Genomic DNA, 15,400 nt, shown 5'->3' on the forward strand with positions numbered 1-15,400 from the left:
CCCCCCCCCGACCTGCTGAACCCAGAACCATCAGGGTGACTCAGCTTACACCGTTAACTGGGTCAGCCCCTTGGAAGCGACCCTAAGAGGAGATTTTGTTGTTGTATTCGGTGTCTCTGGAAGGGTATTTTAAGGGCGTATCTTCATTCGATATATGGTCAGTCTTGATGTCCACATCACAGAAGTGGTTCTTCACAAGGTCACAGTTTAAAAGGCTTGAGACCTTTTCCAGAGGTTAGAGAATTTATCTGATGTTTCTCCTAGGTTATCCACATTTTTAATGAAAATTTTGGACATTTTAAGAGAGTAAGACAATGAAATGTAGGGAAAGCCCACCCACTTCCCTTAAAAGCCGTGGATAATAGTTTAATTTCCTTGGCATGGTGAGCCTTAGTGAAGTCCATCAGAGCTTGAAGTGTAGGCTGTGGTCCTGCCAATTTATGAACCTTTATTAATTTATTTTTTAGGCATGACCTCCGAATGGCCCAGCTCCTCCTGGCACCAAAACTGAAGAAAGTGGTGACATGAACTGTCCCCTCTGTACTTTGCTTTGGCAACTGAGAAGCTCAAAGCTTAATTTTCAGCTTTCAGCTCATATATATGGTATGCGTGTCTGTATCTTATCTCTGGGTTTTTTGGTCTATTTTCCTCCTCCTAATTTCTTCATCTACATCTTGTTTTCCAGTTACACGTTTTTGTAAGTTACAACTTATTCTGTGTGCTTCTGTAAACTATGTCGTCATTTTTTGAACAAAACTGAGTATAAATCCTTTTAAAAGTAAAATTTTCCCCTTTGTCATATTGTTTTTTATAAAGTATTAGCATCTAGTAGATGGGTCTGGTTTTGTTTAGGGGGGACACTTTGTCCACACCATGCAGCACATGGGATCTTAGTTCCCCGGCCAGGGATCAAACCCGTGCCCCCTGCAGTGGAAGCGTGCTGTCTTGGTCGCTGGAGTGTCAGGGAAGGCCCTGGCGTCTGTTTTGATTTACAGCCTTGGTGAATCACTGTCATTTCTGCTGTCGTTTTCATCAGGTTACCTTCAATAAATAAAACCTTAACCATTCCGGTATCTGGAAGCATCGAAATACTATTTGGTTTCATCATGTGCTGTATATAGTGCAGTTACAGGGCAGTTTTGGTATTCACTACCCATCCACAGCCTCTGCCCTATTTTTCCATTTTATTTCTGTCACATGCACATGAACTTCTCATTATTAGTATCTTTCCTTAATCATCACAGGCTTTTTGTGCCTGCTTTTGAAACTTTTATAAGTTACTTTTCACACAATTTTTTGTTACCTGTGTGTGTTTTCATCAGTGTTCTGCTAATTTTAGACAGAGGAGGACTTAAAATAATGTTTCTAAATCTCAAGGGCCTTCTCCTGGTCATTAGGGCCTGAAATTAATTGAAGCTGAGGAGGACCCACAGATGGGCTGTGATGTTATGGTCAGACCTCGGGTTACTCTCTAGACTCACTTCATCAGATGGTACATGTGTGTTATAAAGGGGGATTTCACTGAGACTCGGAAAAAAAGCAGCATCCTACTTCCTGCAAAGGGAACCAGATAAAGATCAAAATGTATTTTGCATAGAATACTGATATTTCTAATCTGGGGGAGTTTAGACATTCCACGTTTGTTACTATATAGATACTGTCGTTTGAATTTTCAGAAGGCTGTCCAGTGTTTTTATCGGATGGGCAACAAAGCTTTGTATTTCTGTAGTTCTGAAGTGCAGTCCGGTCACCCAGGAGAAGTTAAGTCCAGATACAATGTAGATGCTGGTGATCGAGCCGTAACAGCTCTCTGGGCTGGCCTCATTGGCTTTCCTGCCTCTTTCGCTTCCCAGAGCATAAACTTAAATCATCTCAAAAGGACAAGGTCCACCAGTTCATGGCATTTACTCGGGCTGGCAAGAGAAGTGCCACCCACTGCTTAGAGCAGAGCAAGTAGACACCAGACCTGGCCACAGACAGCTGCTCCCAGCACCCGAGCTTGTTCACAGGGAATCCACGAGAACCTCCGTGGACAGGAAGAAGCTGGAGCGGCTGTATAACAGGTACAAAGGTAAGGGCACCAGGGCGCCGCACGTCCGGGCGCAGGGGTGGTGCCGGGAGTTTCCATGCCGTGTCCCAAGGCCTCTGACCGTGTGCCGTGTTAGGAGCACAGTCCCCTCCCTTGCTGACGGTCAGCTATACGGTTTAGTTAGTTTAATCGGAACGTGGCTCCTGATGGCTCAAGGCTGGGGTGGGACAAGGCGCACAGAGTCTAAAGGCTGATGGGCAGCGAGCCCTCCTATACGCGGCCTGGGTCAGCTGTGGGGAGTCACTGGTGGGAGGCTTGGTGTCCAGGCCAGGGGGCTACGCCCGCTACGAGAGTACTTTTCCCCAGCACTTCCACTGGGCAGGAGTACCTGGTGAGAAGGCTGCTTGAGAACTATTCCACATCATCCGAGTAGTTCTGACAGGAGCTGCAGGTCACCCTGCCCTCCACGGTTGGTGGTGCCAGAGTCCTGCAACAGTGCCATGGCAGAAGCTTCTGGAAGAGCTCTTGGCAGAGAAACCTTGTGTTGTCAGTTGGAGACAGTGGTTATTTTTATTGAGATCTAGATTAAAAAAAATCAACCAAAAATGGCATTCTTTTTTTTTTTTTAATCTTAGTTCAGAAACCTTCTGTGGTTAAAAAAAACAGGTTTGTATTTGTAGTTCTCCAAAAAGGAACATTGTTTTCTGTGTGCTTTAGATTTTTTGGCTAAGTTAATTACTGAGCTGATTTTGTAAGTTCTACGCCCTGCAGATTTTTTAAGTTATTCATATATGTGCAACTGCCTTTGCAAAAATATTTTTGTATGAAAGTTATCTTTATCCTTTAGTTCAAGATTTAGGCCCTAAAAATAAATATATAGAGACTGTTGACAAACATCTGTCCTTACAGAATGTGTACACGTGAACAGGTGTTCCAAGCTACTGTAGCACACCCAGAGACGACGCACGTGACATTTGTCAGGATGGCTGTTAGGTGAGGGCACGTAGACCCAGTGTCCCGCCCTCCTGACCATGTACCGTGCTAGGAGCACGGGCTTGAGTCGGAGTGTGGTGAGCCCCTCTGTGCCATGAGCCCGCTCTCACAACCTGGGAGCGTAGAGTTGGAGGGCCTTGGTGACTGCTGGAGCGGTGGGGCCAGCGGTCTCCTTGGGTGACGACGTACGTTAGAGGTGGTGCTGAGCACTGAGGAGTCTGACCTTGTGTGGTGAAGCGTCTGCTACACTTGACCTTGCTCTGAGTGAAGTGCCACGGCCTGCTCTGGTGCCTCCCGCAGCACCAGGCAGGTCGGGAGGCCGGTGACCTCGCAGGGCCTCACCGGTGTGCTCTTGCTGATGCTTTAGTGGGCTTCACTGTTTGATTTTCCCATGGAAATTTGCTAACTTCTTTAGTTTTATTTCTAAACTAGAAATTAGGGGAGGGGTAAGCCAGAATTTCTCAGCTGTTAAATGTGGGTGTATAAACTAAATGACCAAAAAACAAGTGTTGTGCAGTGGTATTAGCACTATAACAAATGAAATCCCGGCCCGAAATAAAAATTATTAAAAAAAAAACAAAACACGAAATCCCTTTTGAAAAATACATTATCTTTCTTTCGCCGTGACAAGGTGGAATACTTCACCATGCAGTGTTTTTCATAGCAGTTTGCCTTTGGGCAGGCTAAAATTCTGTAAACTTGAATTTTTATTTTACTCTAGGGAAATCAAAATTTTTATTCATGGTGACATTTTCAGAGAAGTTTCAGTGATTTTTTTCCCCCCCTGAAAACCCAGAAACCTAGATTTTAAAAATAGGAGTATTTTCTGGATAAATTATTATCTGTTACTATTTCTTTCATATATACTTGAAAATTGCAGTGCATTCATCAATTGATGTATTAAAAATACATTCATTCCACCCGTTTTAGTAATACTTTTGAAAATATCCAAGTTTTTAACTTATTTTCCCCTTAATTTTAACTGTAGACCCACAAGATGAAAATAAAATTGGAATTGATGGGATTCAACAGTTTTGTGATGATTTAAGCCTAGATCCTGCCAGTATCACAGTTTTGGTTATCGCGTGGAAATTCAGGGCTGCAACTCAATGTGAATTTAGCAAAAAGGAATTTGTAGACGGCATGACAGAACTTGGGTAAGTAAACTGGTCTCAGTTTAAACTTTTTCAGAAAGGAAAGTATTTTCAATGTTATTTTTCAGTGACCTGTAAATTTCATATCAATCTGTGTCCTTTGTATATTTTACAAATTTCTTGTGCATTTGTACTATTAAACCTTTAGTTTTCTTTTAAATTCCAATTAAGGTTTTGTTCAGTATTTTTATTCAGATTAATTCCTTTTGTTACACTTTCTCCTTTTTAATGTTTTCCTTCCAGTTTTGAGTTATCATAAACATCCAGGTGTTTTTGTTTGTTTTCAGCCATTTATTTCATAACACTGTGCACTAAATGCATAATTTGCTGTGTTGCTGCATTAAGCGTTAATAAAATGCCATTCTGTCTTTTGCGTGTATAACTTCTCTGCTCTACCTATAGTCGGAGTAAAAGGTTCGTTAATACCTTAAGATGTTTCTTACTTATTAGGTGAGTCAGAGAAGTACATGAAAGCACGTAGCATAAATAGCTTTTAACCATTAAGCTCACTGCACTGTTTGATGAAGTGTGTAGAAGCCGACCTGCTGACTTGCTGACACTCTGAGGTCTCAGTGTTGACAACTTAAACTCACTTATTTTTAGCTCCCAAAGGAGCTCGAAAGCCTTAGGTAAACATGTTCTAAGGCTGTGCAGACAGGGTGCTTGTTTTCACTAAAACAAGAGGAGTCTGTCAAGATAAGTTCTATGACACTTTATTTCTAATATCTTACCACATTCCAGGTAGTTGAATAAAACCAATTTAAAACCAACCGAACAGGTATCTTTATAACAGTGTTGTAAGCGCACTTGTGTTGATATTCTTTGCACCTGGGAAAGCCTAGAGGAAGCTGCAGTGATCTTAGAACCGGCTGCTGCTGCTGCTGCTGAGTCGCTTCAGTTGTGTCCGACTCCATGCGACCCCATAGACAGCAGCCCACCAGGCTCCCCCGTCCTGGGATTCTCCAGGCAAGAACACTGGAGTGGGTCGCCATTTCCTTCTCCAATGCAGGAAAATGAAAAGTCAAAGTGAAGTCGCTCAGTCGTGCCCGACTCTTAGCGACCCCATGGACTGCAGCCTACTGGGCTCCTCTGTCCATGGGATTTTCCAGGCAAGAGTACCGGAAAGACCGGTTAAAAGAGCACTCCATGACTGCTGGGCCACAGTTACCCCACCTGTTAAAATCGCCCCAAAATAGAAGCTTTTGGAAATAAGTGCTTCTTACAGAGACAATTAATGGTATTTCTTAGACATTGCCTAGGAATATATCGTACAAATAAAATTTTTAAATTCCTATTAGCCTATGAAGTGTCATAACTTTAAATACATATATTAAAGATTTTGAGCATGGATCTTCCCAAAATGTTTTTAGATCATCTCACACCCTGTTATCTGGAGTTTATAGAATATAATTTAAGGTCACAAGTTAGTGATGGTCAGTGGCTTGCTCTCTCTCCACACCTCATGGGGCAGTTAAAGGTGAAAGTACCATTTAAAATATTCAACAAAAGTTTTATGAATGTATTAGTGAACTATGCTGTGGAGAATAACCTGTGCTTCTAGGGATGTGAAGGACTATTTGCCTCTAAATAGTGCTGAGCTCTAGAAATACTCTGGCTTCTGTATCTGCTCTGTTATGATTTCCTCACACTTTTCCTGGCTGTTGACTCCTGACTGTGGTTAGAATACCTGCCTTTAACAGTTAATTCTACACCTTTTCTTTGGGTGCTTGAGGATTCTTAGATAAACTGAATAAACTTTATGAAATACCTTGACATTTTTAAAAATAAAAAATTGTGTGTGGGTCTTCCCTGCTGTACCCATGGGTCTTTTTATCTGTCTTTAACCCAGCACCACATATTCTTAATTGTTGTAGCTTTAGAATGAGTCTTGATGAGTTAGTACAGTCTTCCCACATGGTTCATCTACTGCAAGATTGTTAGTGTTTATTACTTCCGTGGGGGTAAGAAGAGTCTTCAACAAATGGTGCCGACACAACTGGGCAGACATGAGAGCCTTAGCCTCAGTCCCTCCTTCATACCATCCTGGGAGTCAGCTGGGGCGGACTGGGGCCCCTGCAAGACACAGACCACACAGTTTTAGACAGATTAAGAAACTATAACCTCGGGTTAAGCTTTTGCAGAAAAGACAGAAAAACTACTAACCATAAATGAAAAAAGTGGTAAGTTGGACTTGATCAAAGTTAAAAACAGCATCAAAAGATGCTGTTGGGAAAATGAAAAAGATAAAACAGTGGGAAAAAATATTTGTTCTCTCTTTGTATATGTTATAATCACTATAAAAACATAAAATTCAATCTGAAAGAATCCAAGAAAAAAAAGGACAAAAGAAAAATTAACTTATGGTGGGACAGATAGCAAGCCCATGATAAAATGGAGGGTTTAAGCTAAAAATGTTTGCATTTACATAATCACATTAAATGTAAGTGAACTAAATGCTAGGTGGGTTTTTAAAAGCCAGCTACTGTATATACTGTTTGCAGTAGATAAAACTGAGACATAAGGGCACAGAACAGTTTGAGGGACAGAGTCTAAAGTAGTGTGCGAGCAGGAACCAAAAATAGGCTGGTGTGGCTGTTAATGTGTTAGAACAAGCTTTAACGCAGAAAGTAATTCTACAAATAATGAAAGACATTTTCTTTTTTTTTTTTTGGTGGAAAAAGAAAAGGTGCTTTTACTCAGGAGGCCAGCAACCTGGGAAGATGGTGGACTGGTGTCCTCAGACCACCTCTGAGTTGCTGGTTAGGGGACAGAAAATTGAAAGTGGGGTGCCAGTCAGCTCCAGCCACCCTCTGGAGGCTTGCCCTGCAGTGGTCGGGACATGTCGTCTCCATGGTCTTCTGCCTCTGCCATCTAAGGCCCTGGAGTCCTGAGGATATACATCCTGTGAGTTCCCGGCTCCCCAGCTCCAGCCCAAGGCAGGCAGAGCAGGATGGTATTAGCACCTGGATCACATTCCCTGAAGACCTCATATGATGTCTCAACTAGAGACATTTTGACACACACAAACCAACCGGCGTGTAGATGAGTGAGACAGCAAGGAGGGAAGGTCGTGTGTAAGTGAATTAAAGAGCGAGGAGAAGAGGGAAGAGTGGAGGCAGGAGGAATCTGAAGACCATCTCTTAATGATAAAAGGTTTATCTTACCAGGACAGTACAGTTTATTTAAAGCAGAAATCAAAACTCTAAAGAAAATGATAGACATCTGCCAGCACAGTGGGGAATACATCTTCCCATCTTTTCACACACATCTTACCAACTGGTAGACTAAGTGGATGAAAAATCAGTAGTGAATAGAAGATTCGGAAAAGGAAATCGAACACTGCCCTTGATGTTGAGGAATACGTATTCTTTTCAAAAAGAACACTTAGGAATATTGACATAAACAGGGCATAAGGTAAGATGCCAGTGTCCCAGAGTTGAAGTGATACAGCGTGTTTCCTGGCCACAATAACAAAAAAGAGAGCTAGCTAGGTTGAAATCTGTGTGGATACTGGACCTCTGAATAACCCTTGGGTTGAGAAAGAAGTTACGACAGAAATTAGAAAGCGTTTTGAGTGATGAAACTGACAACACGTGGGAGTCAGCCTCTGAGATGCATATTTTAGAAAGCTGAAACTCAGGAAGGAAAGCATCCATCTCAGCAAGTAGAGAAAAGAACAGGAGATTGAACTCAGAGTGCAGACACAGGGAATTACAATTTTGAACAGGCAGTAATTTAATGATATTTTTTAAAAGCTATAAGTAGAAATGATTCATAAAGCCAAAACCTTGGTATTTGAGAAGACCAGTAAAGTAATGAATGCCACATAAGCCATATAGAAAGAAAGGGGATGTCACTATAGACCCTGCAGATAAATGAGACTGTATTACGAACAACCTTATAAATTTGAAAAATGAAATACAGCAGTTCTTTAAAAAATGACAACTTACTGAAATGGGAATGTGAAGACATAGTTCCGTAAATCTTAGAGAGTCAGAACCCATAATTTAAAATCTTTTCAAGGAGAAAACTCATGGCCATGATTGGTTCACTGGCACATCTTACCCAACTTTTAATAAAGAGAATAACATCAGTTTCACACCAGAGAAGAGTAAGGAAAAAAACACTCCTAGCACGTTTTGAGGCCAGCATAGCTTCGATAGTAAGACCTAGAAAGGACACGTTGAAAAGGGAAAATTATAAGCCTCTCTCAGTCATAAGAATCAAAAGACACATATGATGAACAGAAGATGCAAAAATCCTAACCAGATTTTCAGCAAAATAAATCAAGCCTCCAAAACGAGTCAACCAAAAGTCAGGATAAATTGTGATGACAGTTCATTGTAGTCCAGGAATGCAAGATCTGTTTAACATTACAAAGTCAACTAATGTAATTTATTGTAGTAACAGAAAAGGGAGGACTGGCTGTTTTATCAGTGTGTAACATGGCACTTGCAGTAATTAGCAGTACGTGGAGTGGGGCAGGATGAGAGCCAGGAAACCTGGGTTTCCAGAACACTTGATTTATGGCAGAGGTAGCCTTTTAGAGATGTGGAGAAGGAATGGCTTTTCACAAAAGGGTCCTGAGGGAACTGGCTAGTTGTATGGGAAAAGTCGTATGGCTTCCCTGGTGGCTCACATGGTAAAGAATTCGCCTGTAATGCAGGAGACCCAGGTTCAATTCCTTGGTTGGGAAGATCTCCTGGAGAAGGAAATGGCCACCCACTCCAGTATTCTTGCTTAGAGAATTCCATGGACAGAGGAGCCTGGCGGACTGTAAGCAATGCGATCACAAAGAGCTGGACACGACTGAGTGACTAACAGTTTCGTGGGAGAAGGTTCGTCTTGGTCTCTGCCTCAGACTGTACATATAGTCAGTTCAGTGAGTTGTAGATCTCAGGGCAAAAGGCTGCAGACAGAGAATACCTACAGCCGTACAGTAGCACAGGTGGTAAAACGCCATCAGAAACCACCTCAGAGAAGATTAGTGAGTAAATTGTGCTGCCCTGAAATCAGAACTTCTGACCAGAAATAGCACCAGGAGGCATCACGCGGGGAAGGAGGGGCAGGGGCCGTGAGACGCTCTGCTGACATGAGAATCCCCACAAAACAATAAAAAGATGACCTGGTTGAGAACGGACAGGAGACATGACCACGCCCTTCACAGAGGATGCTTTCCAAGGGGCCAGTGAAGATACAAGCAGGTACTCAGCCTCACTCACGGGGTGGGGTAGGGGGCTGCAAATTAGGAGCACATCAAACTAGGCCCTCCCAGGTCCTCTTCTGGGACAGCTGCCGCGTGTCGCCGGTGGGCAGTCACCCTGGAGAAGGGTTTGACAAGAATTGTGGACTCGCGGGTGGGTGTCTGCCTCACACATTCACTTGTGTGCCAGAATACACATACGGGAACCTTTAGCATTCTTCATGACCAGAAAACTAGAAACAGCCAAAATGCTTATCTGTAGCACAGTGGCATTGCGGTGTGACTGCGGTGGCTGAGACGGCGGAGATGAACCACCAGAGTCCACGTGTCACAGGGGTGAGCCTCGCACACACAACGTTGGCACAGAAACCCAGACACAAAGTAGAACTCGGGAGTTCCCATTTGTTAACTGCAAAGCAGGGATAACTGATTGGTCCGCCAAGGAGCGCTGTGCTGTGATGGAGGCGGAGAAGAGCAGGGGTGGCAGCCTGGAGGAGGAGGGCAGTGGTGGGCGGGGCTGGGGTACCGCTCACCCCCCAGACACCGAGCCCGCGTGGGCTCGGGGACCTGCCACACCGGGGCACGCGGGTCAGTGACGTGTGGCTCTCAGCCTCCTCCTTGTCGTGCAGTCAAACGACAGATTTTATGTTTCGTTGTTCTGAATCCTGCTTTAGTGAGGGCTTTTAATTATTCCTGAAGGTTGTTAGCTTTTTGGAGGAAAATCCAGTTTTAAAGCGATAGAGTGCTTTTCCTGTGTTGGCTGTTCTAAGTCCAGCCCACTGTAATGAAGCATGCCCTGGACACTGACCTGAGTCTGCAGGCCTGTCTCCTCCGGGATGGTACAGGCTGCAGGTTGGCTCAGCTCTGCCCTCAGCAAGGGCCCAGGTCTTCCCACCCTGTCTCCATCACGCCCGGACACAGGGCTTATCCCTGGCTGTATTCCAGCCCACACAGCGAGGAGAGCCTTGCAGCTTCTGTGGGTTTTTTTCTTTACTTTTAATGACATCTCTGTGTGTGTGGTAAGTCGCTTCATTTATGTCCAATTCTTTGTGACCCCAATGGGCCAGGCTCCTCTGTCCCTTAGATTCTCCAGGCAAGAACACTGGAGTGGGCTTCCATTTCCTCCTCCAGGGGATCTTCCCGACCCAGGGATCGAACTTGGATCTCCTGTATCTCCTCTGCTGACAGGTGGGTTCTTTAACCACTGCACCCCCTGGGAAGCCCAGTGGCCTCTCTTCTAAGATGCAGTCCATGTGCCATATAAATCAGTGGGTTTGGTTCACAGAACGTGGGGTTATCACCACAAACAGGGCTAGCCCTTTCTAGCCCTTGTAGCCAGAACAGGGACCTTAGCTCCGCCCTTAGGCCCGAGCCTCAGGCCGCATCGGAGCGCGGGGAGGCTGGAGCCCTGTCCGCCACCTGCGACGCCCACGTGAGGCTCTGTTCCTGTCCCAGGTGTGACAGCACAGAGCAGCTGAGAGCCCTACTGCCTGGACTGGAGCAGGAGCTGAAGGACGCGGTGAAGTTCAAGGCCCTTTACCAGTTCACCTTCACCTTTGCTAGGAGCCCGGGGCAGAAAGGGCTAGGTGAGTATACCTGCCAAATGCCAGGCAGCTCGAGAGGCCACGGGCGTGGCCAGCAGGGCTCCGGGCGGGCCCCTCCTCTGGGGTCCCCACTGAGGGCGCCCCTTGCCGCTGGGACAGTCCCACGTGCTCCAGCCCCTCAGCCTGCAGTCACTCCTGACGTGTGGGGCCAAAAATACGACTTTAAATGTGGAGTAATTTTCAGATGCTCTGCATTCTCTCCTGTTGATGTGTAATTGTCTAATGGGTTAGAGACGCGGGCAGGTGACGTTAACCTCGTCCTGGGCTGGGGATTTAATGTTAACTTACTTAAACTAATTCTGATGTGTGTTGGATTATATTTTTCTTCTTCTTTCAGAGATGTATGATTTTGCCAAAATGTTACTTGTGCATTACCGTATGTGGTATATACAGAAAATCTTTAGCTTGTATTTCCGGTTTGAGGTTTTGGTTTATTTGAGGATTATAAAATCCGCTTATTTCTGTTGCCATGTCACAGAGAACCTCAAACTCAGGGTTTCAAGCAGCCATCATTTTTATGGCGTATGATCCTTTGGCTCAAGGCTCTGCAGGGCTCCGCCGGGCAGCCCTCTGTGCCACACGGGTCGGCTCAGACGCTTAGCAGTGTTCCAGCTGCCGCTGGACACCGCCCGCCCTGGCTGACCCGGGCTCCCCTGCAGGGCGGTGATCCCGCCGGAAGGCTGCAGGGCTGCAGGCAGGGGAGATGGGAGCTGCCTGGAAGGCCTACAGCATTGGTTCCATCTGAAGTCACCGCATTTGCCATGCTTTTAAAATTCCACTGTAACTTCTAAGAGGTTGTAAATTAGTCCAAGTTAATCACCTGTTTTAAAGTTTTATAAATTTACTTGCTTTGGTCATGAAGTTCAGTGTGAGGAGAAGTATTTTGAAGCACTTTTGCAGCATGGAGCCCAGCATAGTCTCTATTTTAAGTAGCTTTGCCTGAGTATCAGGCAGCAGAAAAGGAGAAATTTATAGTTTATCCTGTAATTCCTTTACTGAGAGAGAAAAAAAAATCATTATCTACTTTATACCTATAGACAAATGAGATGTTTATCAGAAATCAGTCACTGAAGAATTGGAACAGTTACTGATTTCGTGTCTGTGCTTCATGAGACTCATTGAGAGAACATAAAATCATATTAAAGGGAACAACAGCCTCTTCAGGAAAATTATTACATACCTGGACACTTCACAGACATCACACTTTATTTTAGAAGGTTTTTTGAGGGTTTTTTAAAAAAGATACAAAGCCAGATGAGTATAGGGGAGCAGAAGGGAGGCTTGAGGTGGGAGGCAGCAACCCCAGAACCGATCCCTGTTGTTCTATCAAAGAAGCGGGTACAACATTGTAAAGCAACTGTTAATTGCTTTTGTTGCTCGTGACTCGGTTGCATCTGACTCTTTGCAACTCCATGGACTGCAGCATTCCAGGCTTCCCTGTCCTTCACTATCTCCCAAAGCAACTGTACTTCACTTAAAAAAAAAAGAGTAATTTTACAGCTGTAAACCCCAGATGGAACAATTGATTTTACAGTTTCCAAAGTTTATGACATTGTCTGTCTTCTGAAGGGTTAAATATAATTTAAAGAGGTTGATTCAGGTGTTCCTATAATTCCTAAAAAAGTGTAGACAGCAGTGGAAAGGGGTGGAAAAACAGCCTACAGGTCAAGGCTTCATCCCCTTCAGACCTGTGTGCCTGTTGTGTGTGGCAAGAGGGGCACATGCCGTTTGGTGGTTGTTCCTTAGCCTAGCGCTGTTTCACTGCTCAGTCGTCCGACTCTGCCACCCCACGGACTGTACCTCGCCAGGATCCTCTGTGCATGAGATTTTCCAGGCAAGAAAACTAGAGTGGGTTGCCATTTCCTCCTCTTTAGCCTAGTTAAAGTCACTCAGTCGTGTCCGACTCTTTGTGACCCCAGGGACTATTCAGTCCATGCAGTTCTCCAGGCCAGAACACTGGAGTGGGTAGCCGTCCCCTCCTCCAGGGCATCTTCTGACCCAGGGACCAAACGGGTTTCCTGCACTGCAGGCGGATTCTTTACCAGCCACTAGGGACGCCCCCTAGTAGAGGAGCTGATTAACACTCCTTGACGCTTTGCTTTAATGTGAGATACTTGGCATGGCTTATACTGGCTAGAGTCCGTAATCAGCTGGCTTTGATAAATCATAATTTTTGAGGAAGTAAAGTTTCATGATTATTAACTAATTTTTCCATCAGCCCAAAGATTCTTTTTTGACAGAATGATCATCTTTATGATCTAATTCTAAATGGAGCATCACAGACATTAATTTTACTTAGGAACATCTTATAATCATTTTCTTACTCAGGAGGTAGGGTTTTTCAGAGGTTATTAGAAAGAAAATAGCTGCTCTGATGATTCCTTTCATGGTCGTAGATTTTGTTCTTGATCTCAGCTCTCAAGTCTATCACTTGGAGTGTTGCGGTGGTTTTGCAAACGACCAGGTCCATCAGGACAGCACTCAGCGTGTTTACTTAGGTGATGCTGGGTCTCTGAAAATGCAGGCAGCTACTGCGAGTTGTGTGATTTACAAATATGCACATCGGGAACTTTATAAGAAGGGTTTCTAGGACCAAACGAACCCAAAGGTGACCAGACTTAACGTCTGCCATGAAGCTTTATTTTCCTCTCTTCCCCAGGTTTGCGTCCGTTTCTCAGTGTGAGACTTTCCCTCACTAGGATGAGTGTAGATTCTCCTCAGTGATAAGGAAGTAGACTCAGCAGGGCGCGGGCCCACGGGCAAGGTCCAGCCAGCCTTCTCTCCTGCCTGTTCCTCAAGTTTTCTGACCACTGCTTTCTTGCTAGGACTCCAGGTTATTTCAGACTGAGTTATCTTGTGGACGTTAAACACACAGGAAATAGAGGCATTTTATTTGAGGTTGGCTACTACTCACGTGTTTCTTGCTCATTCATTTCTAATGATTGACCTGGGAACCTCAGGTCAGAACTTCAGCTTTTATGATTTCTGTCCAAGTCGGGCCAAACCAGATTTAGATGAAAATCTTTTGGAAGGTGTTTAGTAGAATATTTTGCATTGAAAGCATTTGTTACCTTAAACATTTATTTATCGGCTTTTTGCACTCATTCTCCTGGCACACACACATAAGCACTATTTCAGTGCAGGACTGTTGTATCATCTGAAAGCGATGAGCTCTAGCCAACCTAGTTGAAGGGTGTCAGCTTCATAAAGTTACCTTCTCAGCCCCTTGATGTTCTGGTGTATCAGTCACACAGAAATAAATCGATACCAGCCTTGCAGTGAGCAGAGAATGAGTCCCTCTCCTGCAGCCCTGACACTCAGCTTCTGTGTCCGTGAACATCTCATCTCATGATGCAGCCCACGGTGTCAGTCTGTTTAGACGTGAAATCGTCGCTACCGTCCAACTGGGGAAAAATGAGGACATTGACTTTTACTAGTGACCAAACAACATGCTAATTTGTCTTGGCTTTATCTTAAGAAATCCCAAGTCTTTATGATACTTAACGGGATTGACTTTTGAATCAGATTCCATTTTAGTTCTTACCGTGGCAAGGAAGGTCTGTTTGGAAAGCACTGTGTCCCTTCCTTTCTAAACAAGTTTTTAACTTGTAGTTCATCACTTAGAAAGTGCGTGGGGCTGTTTTTTTTTAAATGTATATATAAATGGTATGCATTAATCATATCCAGCTAATCATATCCAGGTCGGTCCAGCTGTCAAGAAAGCCCAGTACATGAGAAAAGCAGTCTTCATAATGGATTAATTAGGGAATAATTATTGACACATCCAGCTATCCTAGTACACAAATCGTTTTCCAAAGCCATTTTCCCCAAGGTACCAAATCAGATTCAGCTTCAGGAGCTCTTCTATAAGCCTTAGACCTCATGCAACCATGGGTAAGACTGCCGAGTGTTACTAAGTGACACCAGCGTGCTAAGAAGTGGTCACTGTGCTGTGTTAAAAGGAGTTGGGACTCACTGAGTGCTTTCTCTCTTTTTGCCAGATTTGGAAATGGCTGTCGCATACTGGAATCTGGTGTTATCCGGAAGGTTTAAGTTTCTAGATCTTTGGAACACCTTCTTGTTGGTAAGGGTCTTCCTGCTTGCCAGGTCCCCATGCGAGGGATTAGCCAAGCCGGTTACCGTCTTAATAACCGATTGCTTGTCTGCGGGCCCAAGGAACCAGTGTCCCCAGCGACGGTCCCAGGGAGCCCACCCGCGACCACACTCTGCCTCCCGCGGAAAGTGGTGCCCATGGGCTCGGGCCAGGCTGCTCGAGGCACCTCCAGCCTGTGTGTCTGTGGTCCCCGCCCCAGGGTGTTCATGGGCCGAGACTGCTCAGTGACCGTGGCTGAGGGGAGGGTGCGGGCTGCCGGGCCCATCCCTGACTGTGGGAGGTGACTGTGTTGTCCTGCTCAGG

At 44.7% G+C, this 15,400-nt stretch overlaps 1 protein-coding gene across 1 annotated transcript in view; it reads left to right on the forward strand.

The window, feature by feature from the left end:
• Window positions 1-39: 39 nt before the first annotated feature.
• Window positions 40-15,400, forward strand: part of DCUN1D2 (DCN1, defective in cullin neddylation 1, domain containing 2) — an 18,128-nt gene continuing 2,767 nt past the window's right edge. The window contains 7 exon segments of the mRNA XM_010831441.1: window positions 40-234; window positions 468-603; window positions 1,854-2,003; window positions 2,006-2,071; window positions 4,011-4,179; window positions 10,835-10,965; window positions 14,985-15,067. Of these exon segments, the coding sequence (XP_010829743.1) occupies window positions 525-603; window positions 1,854-2,003; window positions 2,006-2,071; window positions 4,011-4,179; window positions 10,835-10,965; window positions 14,985-15,067 (678 nt within the window). The 5' untranslated portion in view covers window positions 40-234; window positions 468-524.

This window comes from Bison bison, unplaced genomic scaffold (genome assembly GCF_000754665.1).
Source record: "Bison bison bison isolate TAMUID 2011002044 unplaced genomic scaffold, Bison_UMD1.0 scf7180017864527, whole genome shotgun sequence".
Classification (NCBI taxonomy): domain Eukaryota; kingdom Metazoa; phylum Chordata; class Mammalia; order Artiodactyla; family Bovidae; genus Bison; species Bison bison.